The sequence below is a fragment of the Penaeus chinensis genome, chromosome 4 (assembly GCF_019202785.1).
Source record: "Penaeus chinensis breed Huanghai No. 1 chromosome 4, ASM1920278v2, whole genome shotgun sequence".
NCBI lineage: Eukaryota > Metazoa > Arthropoda > Malacostraca > Decapoda > Penaeidae > Penaeus > Penaeus chinensis.
Window position 1 is genome coordinate 37129694 of NC_061822.1, and position 12500 is coordinate 37142193.

General features: G+C 35.1%; 1 protein-coding gene across 5 annotated transcripts in view; it reads right to left on the reverse strand.

Annotated features, from left to right (window-relative positions):
* LOC125047300 (transmembrane protein 245-like) overlaps positions 1 to 12500 on the reverse strand; it is a 31340-nt gene that overhangs the window by 293 nt on the left and 18547 nt on the right. For 3 of the 5 annotated variants that reach the window (XM_047645558.1, XM_047645563.1, XM_047645550.1), the window contains 9 exons: positions 9687 to 9743; positions 8979 to 9114; positions 8275 to 8301; positions 7310 to 7494; positions 6998 to 7098; positions 6737 to 6867; positions 6338 to 6512; positions 5958 to 6134; positions 1 to 1923 (listed from right to left, as the gene is read on the reverse strand). The exon at positions 1 to 1923 is cut by the window's left edge and continues 293 nt beyond it. In XM_047645558.1, the coding sequence (XP_047501514.1) occupies positions 1899 to 1923; positions 5958 to 6134; positions 6338 to 6512; positions 6737 to 6867; positions 6998 to 7098; positions 7310 to 7494; positions 8275 to 8301; positions 8979 to 9114; positions 9687 to 9743 (1014 nt within the window). In that variant the 3' untranslated portion in view covers positions 1 to 1898. Of the gene's footprint in view, positions 1924 to 3583; positions 3622 to 5957; positions 6135 to 6337; positions 6513 to 6736; positions 6868 to 6997; positions 7099 to 7309; positions 7495 to 8274; positions 8302 to 8978; positions 9115 to 9686; positions 9744 to 12500 lie in introns of all 5 variants that reach the window. The other 2 variants (XM_047645571.1, XM_047645579.1) reach the window with 2 other exon arrangements.

Sequence of the window (12500 nt, forward strand, 5' to 3'; positions counted from 1 at the left end):
CACAAAAATCATATCAGAGAAAAAAAATGAAGCACAGAAAACATGAGGGACACTAATAAAAAATTGAACATGTCAGAGAATCTTTTTACTTGAACTGTATGTCTCTAGGCTGTAAGCAAGAGTAAGAGGAATCATATTAATGTTAAAAGAGAGCATCCAGTTAATACTCCATCGACTGAAAATATGTGAAACAGTATCCAGAAGTGCCATCCTATTTTTAACTGGTCAGAACAGAAAATACCTAGAAAAGATCTTTGGACACAGATACATTATGATGAATTAATGTATAACTGAAGAAATGATGAACCTCCTTATTTTAACTTTTAATAGACATTACATACCTAATAGGAAAAGTGAAAAAGATGCTGCAGAAAGACGAAACAAAAGGAAATGAAAGGTGACAGATCAGATGTCATGAAGAAATGCAATAAATATGAGATACAACAGTTAAGAGAGGATGCTTGTAAATAATAAAAGGAGGAATAAACATGCTATACATAACGCCCATGTTATGGATTGAAGTGTGCAACAAGCGTCATAAAATTTGCACACTGCCACATGACCCAATTGCCTGAAACTTGCAAAGATGATGAAGTTCTGTAAAATCAAATACTTCTTTTTTTTTTTTTACTGGGGTCTCTACCCAGGTAGGCCTTAGATTGATTTAAGTGAAATTTACAAGAACATCTAAAAGTAAATCACATTTGTCCTTATAAAACCATTCTTAAAAACAGCTCCTGGCTGACTTACTATTCTAAATAGTAAGAAATACTTTTGAAGAGCACTACTAGATCCATCCTATAAATTTCACTTGCATATTTTGTTAGGTTTAACCTCCAACCTTTAAAAAATGAAAATTTCTAAGATTCCTGTAGATCAAACAACTATCCTAATTTATCAAAGTTTGAAGAATGACAATCTATTCATATAAAGCAAGCTGAAACACTGATGGATCATCATTCTAATTTGAAAATGTCTATATATAGCAATATGGTTTAGCAAAGTACAACTGTTATCTTAAAAAAGGTAAGGAAAGAAATGGACTGAAAAATCAAATTTCAACTACCAAAGGTTCCCTAGTGAATTAGAGTCTGCACTTGACATGTGTGTTATCATAATATTACAAAGGTAAATCTTTGTTTTCTTCCAATCCCACAACACAAACTTCAAGTACATTTCACAGTCCTTCCCTCATTCATAATCAAAATAACTTGTATTAAGACCACTAACTTCACCATTACAATCCCTTCAGCTAATAAGAATAAGAATGAGAATCATCAAAGTAAATGTAAAACAAAATGTTATTCCAACATTTCTACTGCCCTGATAGAAGGGATAACTAATTAAAGCTGTCATCACTAAAAACACTACCTGCCGCTGTGAGAGACCATACTAATAGCACCATTTCTGTGAATCAATGATTACCTATTATCATATAAGTATTATTATCTACATATGGAAGAAAAGAAAAACAAATATGAAGTTCAGACCCAGATCCAATAAGAAATGGAATATAAATATATATGTATATATATATATATTTGATTTACAACCTTTTACCTTAACAGTAACATTAAGTTTGATTAATTTACTAAATGAGATTACAAAGCAAAATAGTATGATCCTAATGGACATGGAGATACCTCAAGAATCTCGGGATAACTTAACTAAATATCAAAAGCTAAAATTTACAATAATTCTCTCGCCTATCAAGCTTTTAACATTTCAATTATAACAACATTACATATGGCATTACATTACCAAAAAAAGGCACAAGTTTGGAATAAATCTGACCAATTTTGCAAACACTTTGGCAAAAGCTCTTCTTAAAAGCTAGAAGCAACTATCTGGAGATTGTAGAGCGGATGGTACAGTCTGTTCTTAGCTTTCCTTGTTCCTTATAAGTGCAGGTCACTCAGACTTCTGAAAAAAAATAGAGGTGCAATACAATAACAATACAATAATGTCAACATCAGCCCATAAAAGACCAGAAACCATCAGTTCAAGGTTGTACTGTCTTTCCAGAGGAAACAAAATAAATATGTATAGCAGGATAAAGGGAAAAAAGGAGAGCAGATGGAAGGAAAGAGGGAGGAAGGGAGGAAAAGATGGAGAGGAGGAGGGAAGAGATGTAGAAAGAAGAGAAGGGAAGGAAGGTGGGAGAAAGGGAGGAAGGGAGGATGAGAGGGAGGGGAGGAAGAGAGATAGAGAGATGGAGGGGGGGGAAGAGAGGAAGAGAGGGAGATGGGAAGGAGAGAGAAAGGGAAAGAGGAAGAGAGGGAGGGAGGGAGGGAGAGAGGGAGAGAGAGAGAGAGGGAGGGAGGGAGAGAGAAAGAGAAAGAGAAAGAGAAAGAGAGAGAGAGAAAGAGAGAGAGAGAGAGAGAGAGAAAGAGAGAGAGAAGAAAACATAGAATACACATATATATAAGACTTATAAAAAATGTGCAAGCAATAATCATCAAATCTCCATACATTACAGTAAATGATCCATTATCTGCACTACGTGTAAGATACCAACTGCATTCACTAATAGCTACAAAGCAACAGTCATTCCCAACTAGGCTACATAACACCAAATTAATACAATGAATAAAATGGATAAGAGCAAGTCCAAAAATAAAACAAAATTACTTAATTTGCAATGTGGCTTTAACAAAGGGTTTTCAGATTTTGAACTCAATGTTTTATTAAACAGCCATTCAAAAAAAGACATACTTTATATATCACAGATTAGTGTACAATATGTGTTTTTGTATACCCATACACTTACAAAGCCTCACATAGGTACATTTACTGTGCATACATCCATATATACAGTATATGATTGCACAGAGGGAAGAGATTTTGTAAAAATTAAAAACTTGAAAGGACATAGGTGAATTTTTCTAGATACTGTTCTAAAATTTATCATAAAACATTAGAAGTGTAGGGATTATTTTGTTCTCTAACTTTTTTCTTTATTTCTTCTGAGCCAAATACCCTGGGTCAAAAATAGGCTGATACATTTCCCAAGCCACCAGAAAAAAAATAATATTCTATTTAGTTTTCTTTTCTGAAATGTCTCTCCACAAATCCTCAGCCATCAAAGGTTTCAATTAATAGTGCTTGTGCCCTAACTTGATTTCCCTTTCCTTGAGTTTTCAAGATTTTTTTTTCTACTAATGCCATCACTATTGATGATCATTTTCTTATTCTAGACATTATAATTATCATATATTATCAACATTACTAATAGCAACATATGGCAGAAGAGAATATTTCCAGAAATCAAGGAAAAGAGTAAACGGGTGAGGTATGTGGTGCAAGTAATTGACTCCTTTGTGACCAAGTAACTGTGGAGCAATCTATATGTAAAGCTAAACTCACAGTGGGCATGGCATGTCCATAATTGCCATCCCTGGTGGCTTTGGGTCAAACAAAATGATATAGATGAGTCAGTCAACAGATTGCACTTCCTTGAAATTCTAAGACAATAACGTCTATTTCATGTGCTGAATATGGACAATATCATATTCTTATAACTGATCCTTCTGTGTGAACAAAAATCTTTTATTAAAGAGATCCAACAACCATCTAAAGTTACCTTAGTCCCATAAATGATCTCAGGTAATAGTAGGATTCCTGAAAAAGAAAGTGTATGTCTTGAGTGCACAAAGCAGACGAAAAAAGAAAAACAGCCATATTCCTTGTCCCAAAATTGCAATGCAACTTCTTCAGAAATCAGTCAAATATGGATTGCATTTTGGCAGATCTTGTTAAAATAAAAAAAAGTCATATTAAAGATATCAAATTAAACATGAAAATACTAAACTATCCAATACCATTCTAAATAAAAACCTAGAAGAAGTCTTTGTGCAACAAACTGGTTACAATATTTGGGGGGCGACTATGGACCCTCATCTACAAACTACTTAAAATATCTTCTACCTTTCTTCAGCACCACTACTTGTTAAAATGGATCCATTCACAGGACTCAAGGGCTTTTGTATGAATTTTACAAGTGGAAAAGATGTCCTTTTAGAAAGTTCCAGCTGGAAAATAAATCCCTGATTTCACCTCATGAAATTGTGATTACCAATTGTGAAAAGAACTTATGATTCACTACAGAAGAGTTTACTACAATTTGTTATTTATTTGCATAAAGAATAATTCTGATCATATCCATGTATTATGTCAAGCATTGCAACAAAATGTGAAATTCCTGTCTATGCATAAGCTTAGGTACACAATCAAAAAGATTCCTCCCATTAAGCAAAAGGTAAAAAAAAATAATAATAATAATCAAAACATAATGATTTCTCAACTGTTATTCCATTCAGAATTCATCCTTTCTCTATACTTGTGAAAAATAAAATAATGGAAGCTCCAAAGTAGTATTGCCAAAGAAAGTCTAAAAAGACCTAAATATCAAAGTGTTAATGCTAATCAAGAGTTTCAACACCTTCCATGTCAAAATTGTAATATTCAGCTCTACCACCTTGCCTCTGCACCTTCAAAAATGTGGTTACTGAGCAAGTATCACCAAAACCTGATATAAGGCCACTGACTGAAATAAACTGAACAAAGCAGAGAAAGAGAGACATACACAGACTGAGAGACCCTGATAGACTGAGGGACTGAAAAAGACAAAGAGACGGGAAGAAAGAAGCAGAGACTGAGAAAGGAGTGATGCATATGCTGAAAATGATAAGTAACCTACACCTTCCACTAGATTCCAACCCTCAAACTCAGAGTATATACAAAACAAGTAGCACCACTTTGATTTAGTGCACTGAACTCAAGCATATTTTTTTGCCCCTAGAGTATTCTGACAACTGTTTATGACACAGAACACTTTGTTATAAAAAAAAAGAATTGAATTTTTGTTGTACTTATGGTAATTATAACAACATTGAGTAAATTGTGTAAATAATTATGTATCTAGTTATATCTGAAATCTTACAGTGCACCCTCACTTGCTAAAAGCAATGATATCATTAGCTCTGCCCCTCTTTTTGCCCTTGTCCAGTTGTGTGATATTTTAAGGTAAATGTTTATACCGGGATAATTCCAAAATGAAAATGATTCATTATTGACAACTGTAAAAAATAATGATAATAAAAAAAATTACTTTTATAATACAGGGCTTCGCTCTGCAATTGCCAACTAGGAATGAAATAGTGCTACCTGTTTTGAAGTACTATGCTTAAACTTAGCAGAAGTACATATAAAAATCACTGCACCTCAATATTTAATTAATGGGAGATTGCTGAATTTGGCCTTGAGTACTCATTAGCTGTTAGATAATTCATTAGCTACTTCATCCCAGAGTAAGGTCAATATCATCAAGACCTTAAGTTTCTCTTGTACTGGTACTTTCTATAGACAAAGTGTCACTTGATTTGCTATGGGATATATATGTTAGGATCTTCTAATGGGTGTTATTTGGGCATACTGCAATTTTTTTTTTAACAGATTAAATTCAAAGCTTAGGCAAAGATGCAGCCACCTGGAAGTTGTTTTTAAAAATATGTATATATAATCCTTTTATAAATATAAACATAAATAAAATCACACCCACATCCGCACATGCATGCACATGTATGTACACATTCATGCACACACACACACACACACACACACGCACACGTAAAACACACACACACACACACACACACACACACACACACACACACACACACACACACATACACATACACATACACTTACACTTACACTTACACTTACACTTACACATACACATACACAAACACACACACACACACACACACACACACACACACACACACACACACACACACACACACACACACACACACACACACACACACACACACACACACACAACACGCACACGCACACGCACACACACAAAGCTGTAAAAAATAAATAAAGACATGAGTGAAATATATGAAGAGCCTAGAAAAATTACTTTATACTTCCCCGAAGACACTTACCTCCGTAATTTACCAAAACGTCTGGTGATATCTGCTGGTGATTGAATGAGTGAAGAATAGATATTGGTAGCCACTTTAAGGATGCATAGTAGCAAGGGTCCTAGAATTGCTCCTTCTGCACCCCAGTAGAATATGCCACCAGCTACTGCCAGGCCTGTGAGGTAGGGGTGACTACCTCTGTGGAAAAGGGGGAATGTGTGTGATCATACAATGGGAATTGTGTCCCACAGTAAATCTGTACATAGCAGCATTAATTCTAAGGTGAATCCTCTGTTTGGAACTATGAATTCACACACAAAATATACTGCTGATACCTATGAGTATTCTAAATATACAGATGGAAAAAATTAAAATAACATAAAATAAATGCTTTACCATACCCTTTAATGTCAGCATAGATGGCAGTATCAACACATGACATGGGCAGCAGCTGTGCAGCAAAGAGGAGCAGTGCCAAGGTAGGAGATCCTTGGCTCCAACAGAGCTCTAAAGCCCCAGGCAATGCAGCCCAATAAGTGCCCACCAGTGGTACGGCACCAAACAGGGCTCCTAACACTGAGGGAAGAAACAGTTGCAATAAGTACCTTCTGATTTGGATACAGTCAAGATTGTTAGTTATCTTCAATCCCTTACTTATACCCCCATCATATGAGAGGTAGAAAATATTTCAACTTCAATTCATGAGCAAAGAGATGCTGTGGTTCATAACATAAGATATAATCCCTAAACCTAGAAAATTCTCTAAAATTATTTTCCACCAATGACCAACTATAAGTTACCTGATGGAATGTAGACAACATTAGTAGAGAACAGTGAATGAAGTAACCACGTCCACATTCCATAAAATGCTCCCATTTTTAAAGATGCAATAAAAACACCATTTACAGCATCTTCAACTGCTTTTCCAAGGCTAAAGAGTGAGAGGAGAAAACAAAAATAAAGAACATTACACACATACATAATTGTTATAATGAATTCCAGAAATCAAGCAAAACTGTATAGATGTGCTTATAGCTAAAAGAACAGTCTCAAATCCATACTGGTTCATCTGGCCAGGTGCTAGATTGCCAAGAACTGCCACAGGTTTGTAAACAGAGCCACTGGCGCTGAGTACGTAGAAAAGTGATGACATGAAGACAACCTGCACAATCATAAATTTTCTACATTATTAAATGCATTTATACAACTGATGGAACAAATAAAGACACATACACACGTTCTTTTTTTTCCTCTCTCTCACTCTCTTTTTCTCTCCCTAGTATATAATCATATACCAAGTTATCATCAATCTCCTCAGTCAAGCCATCATCACTTCAAATTGTCCCAATACTGAAAAGCAAAAGACTACTCACCACACTGATAAGAGCATTTAGCAGAGACAAGGAACCACCCAGGAGGAGGGAGGCAGCTGCAGTCAAGGCAGAAACAGCCAGACTCAAGTTGCCCAGCAAGATTGTCCACACAGACTCTAGGACGCTGACCACAGTCCCAAGGTTATCCTTTAGGACTTCACTTAGAAAGGAGAAACTCACCAAACCTTAAATGCAATTAAATATATGTATATTTACATATATACATATATACTCATACATTTATGAAGTTTATACATATATGATATATATATACATATATATATATGATATATATATATATATACTTATATATATATATATATATATATATATATATATATATATAAGTATATATATATACATACACATACACATACACACACATATATACATATATACATATACATGTGTGTATGTGTGTGTATGTGTATGTGTATGTGTGTGTGTGTGTATGTGTGTGTGTGTGTGTGTGTGTGTGTGTGTGTGTGTGTGTGTGTGTGTGTGTGTGTGTGTGTGTGTGTGTGTGTGTGTGTGTGTGTGTGTGTTAAATATTTGCACGTCTGTAAACTTCCCGCTGAGCAAAAGTTTCCTTAATCTCAATATTAGAACGAAAACAGAGATCAAAACAAAGAGTTTGGAGTTTCCATCTCTATTTTTTCTTTCTTTCTTTCTATGCCTCTCCAGTTTCCTTGAGAGATTATCGTGTTCAGCTATAATATCTGTACTGAATTATTTATATCTCATACAGAGAACATGCAGATGAGGATCTCCTCTATATTTTCAATTAGCAAATCTACTCTTAGAACATAATAATTACTGAATTGATTAAATTTGTCTTCAGGGTATCTCAAATGCAGGCAGCTTTTATAATTTAGTATCTGAAAGACTTATTTACTTCTGTTAACTAAATCTTTAATTTCTGTTTTATACTGAAGCATGCTTGAAATATCAGATACAAAACTAACCTGTTCTTGAAAAAACATCTCCTGGGCCTGAGAAAGTGAGCACAATTGAAAAATGATTGCTGTTATGCATTGATTAGCCAATAAACTTAGCACATGCATGACATCAAGATTAGTAACAGATCTATCAACAACAAAAATACACACATAAAAACTGCTGACACTGTTCCTTATATAGTTTCCTAGTCTTGAGAGGTGATGACCGTAAAAGAACTGAAAATTTATGCCTGTCTCATTTACTCTAGATTATCTTAATTTGTGAATATCATATTTCCTTCACATATACATGGACATAAATTCATAATTGCCCTTTAACTATCTTATTCTTCTTCTGATTTTTATATCTATCCTTACCACATTTTGATTTGCTCAATCCTTGCATTTCAATTGCAAAAACCATAATGACTGAATTAATGGTGGCATTACAAAAGAGCTAAAGTACAATCAGTATAACCAACTAACAGGGACCAAACACCCCATTAATGTTAGCTCTGCTTAATCCACTTGCCAGAGATTATCATAATCTACAAGATTATAATCAAGATGCAAATATACAAACCTTAAGAGATCTATGACTGAAAAGAAATCATATCAATACCATGATCATATACAAATGATTATATATCAACCCATCAACAAAACACAATTGGTCCATTACATGCCCACTTCCTTAAAAAAGACTCAACTTTCATAGAATCTCAACCTACCTGAAGTCTTACGCAGTCCATCCACCAAAGTGTCGAATGAGAGCGCCACTGCCTCAGAAGTTACCTTAGGGCTAGTTGGAGGGGTTGGATGGGCCGAGACCCATGCCTGGTACACACGGTCCCACAACTCTACCACCTGGGAGAAGTGTGGGTAACCAGTCAGTGATGGAAATGGGGATATAATGCAGAAGAAATGGAAGAGGAAGATTAAGAAAACTGGGTTGAAACAAGGATGAAGAGAAGGAAGAAATGCGTGGGAATGGGAGAGGAAAAATGTAGAGCAAAGGGAAGAGGAAGAAAACTGGGTTGAAACAAGGATGAAGAGAAGGAAGAAATGCGTGGGAATGGGAGAGGAAAAATGTAGAGCAAAGGGAAGAGGAAGAAAACTGGGTTGAAACAAGGATGAAGAGAAGGAAGAAATGCGTGGGAATGGGAGAGGAAAAATGTAGAGCAAAGGGAAGAGGAAGACTAAGAAAACTGGGTTGAAACAAAGATGAAAAGGAGGAAGAAATGCATGGGAATGGGTGAGGAAAAATGTAGAGCAAAGGGAAAGGGAGGTGAAGTAATGGGAAGAGAGAGGTAGAAAAGCAGGACTAAAGGAGAAATGCGAGAGATTGTAGAGGAAAGAGAAGAGGATGGAGGAGAAGCAAGGAGATTGATAAGGCACACAATACCTTTCAGTCTTACAAAAAAAAATTCTTTACCAACCTGTTTCTCCAGATGCTGAGCTTTTGCATCATCTGTCTCTCCTAACATTCCTCGCACCTGTAAATTGATATGAAAACAATATAATGGCAACTTTAAAATAAAATGTGATGGAGAATGATTAACACAGTAAACCAAAACTTTGATAAATATCATAAAAACAGTAAATGGAAAATTATAAAAGATTTTGATCAGATAATGGATAAGAAGATATGAATAGACTGAAAATTAAATGAAGATACATACAAGATAATTGAACCTAATCTTTGATACATGTGTGTACATATCAATATGTGTGCCTGTATGTACATATCAATATGTGTGTATACATATGTACTTATATACACGTATACACGCACACACGCACAAATGAAAAATCAAAATGGTCACTGCAATTTCATGCACTGTAAAATGACATTAAGTAAGTACATATCAAAACCGATTGGTTAGTTAAAAAAATAGTAATAATAAAAACATTTGTATCACAAAATCATCAAAAGATATTCAAAACATATTGCATCAATAGTTAAATGCAATTTACCATAAGCCATCAAAAATAGTTTCTTTAAATATAAAGCTTTTGAGAAATACAAAACAATACTCAAAGAACAGAAAAGAACAAAAATTATGAATTGTAACAAATAGTGCCTCTACCCGAATCCAATTTAGTGTTTCTACTATCAAGTCTCTGGGATAAGCAACAGATATAAATACAAATTATCTATAAATTAAGTACATGAATACTGAAATGGCACTACTTTTGCAATGTCATCAACAAAAATTTTAATTTAACAAGAAATATACTCATGTATATCACAAAGTAAAGACCACTATACTGCTGGAAACCTTGCAAAACAGTTCTAAATACTCTTACATGACTACTTCTGTGATATAACTGGAAAAGAGTAAGATTAAGATGTCAAGGAAATAAAAATAATTCTCTCCCTCTCTCACTCTCCTCTCTTTTCTTCTTGATCTCCCCTCCCCACTCTCTATTTACACTTCTCTCCCTCTCTTTCTCCTCTCTATCCCCTCCCTTCTCTCCCTCCTAATTTCCATCTTTCCTTTATTCCTCTCCTTCTTTCCCTCCCTCCACTCCCCCTCCTCTTCTCTCTCTCTCTCTCTCTCTCTCTCTCTCTCTCTCTCTCTCTCTCTCTCTCTCTCTCTCTCTCTCTCTCTCTCTCTCTCTCTCTCTCTCTCTCTCTCTCTCTCTCTTTCATACACTTGATCTTTATCTTTTCCTGAAAATAGCAGACCATAAAATCTCCAAAAACAAATTCTTGCATTCCAAATGAATAGTTAAAAATTATACTGTTCACTAGTAACTGGTATATTCTGACAATAATTTCAAAGACTTCATTTCAAGTCTCTAGCTGTAGAGAGATGTGTATAACCCTAGGGTAGTTCCAAAAGTAATGCCTCCTATTTTTTTTTTTATTCTGCTCAAAGTGATCTGTGGGGACTGTTTATGGCATTTTTATGATAACTGAACCTTCACACCCATAACTGAAATTTTTAACTCTCTGTTGCAGATACTGATGGTATAACAAGCCAATAATGTAACCCTTGTCATGGATGTGCATCAGAAGCAGAGATGCTTCAGAAGTGGAACCAACTGACATTCATTGGCATTTGGTGAATGTTTACAGAGCTAAGGCTGTGTAACAAACCACACTCCAAACAGCCATGCACAGCCACCACTTCGGCCAATGAAGTGATCAACTTATCCATGCTAATCAGCAGATAACAGTAAATGAAGTGCATGAAGAGTTGAATGTGGATGTTGGTGCACACCCATATCCAACTCTGTATGCATATCATTCACTGTTATCCGCTGATTAGTGTGGATATGTTTATCAAAGTACTTCATTTTCTGGAATGGTGGATGTGCGTGGTCGTCTGGTGCGTGGTTTGTCACTCACATCTCTATCACTACTTTGGAATTAGTATACCCATCTCCTAACCATACTGACACAACTGACATCGGCTCATAAACATTCATCAAGCGGCAATTCCACTTCTGCATGGAGGAATTCAATGATGCCTCTCTGATTCTGATGCACATCCATGACAGGGGTTACTTTATTAGACTGTCACACCATCAAATCTGTAATAAAGAGTTTCAGGTTATGGGCATGAAGGTTCAGTTATAACAATGCCATAAACAATGCCCTCAGATCCCTTGGAGCAGAATAAAAAAAATAGGAGGCCTACTGTCGTTTGAATGCACTACAAACTTGAAAACACTGAGATGTGTAGTTCTGTGCTTCCTGAACAGCTTCACACCTCCACTGAAGAACAGTTCTTAATCTAAATAAATATACTGTTATAATCCTTTTTAAATAAAAGATTACGCTCTTAATTACGTTTAGCATAAAATGGCAATTGTCCAGATAGGTACAAGCAAAACAAAAAACAAAAAGCATCAGCAAGATACCAGCATTGGCAGGAGCAGCAGCATAGATCACTCATTCCAATCCATCAGAAATAAAAAAAACATAAAATGACAATCTGCTATAAGTCATATCATTACTTTCAAACAATCAAAATAAATAAAAATATAAACAGCAAAGATCACTAATCACTAAGTTACATAGTATCTACCAACTATAATGAATACCAAATCATATATTACCAAAAATGCTGACAACAAAATACATCAGATATATCAACATTACCTATTTAAACCCTACCATTTTTCTTACTTGCAATTTAAATATAGTCAAATAATCTTCTTTTGATTCATCAAGAACTTTTTACTACCCATGAATTATCAGAGAAAGCCATGCATTTTCCAACTGCACAATAAATACAAGC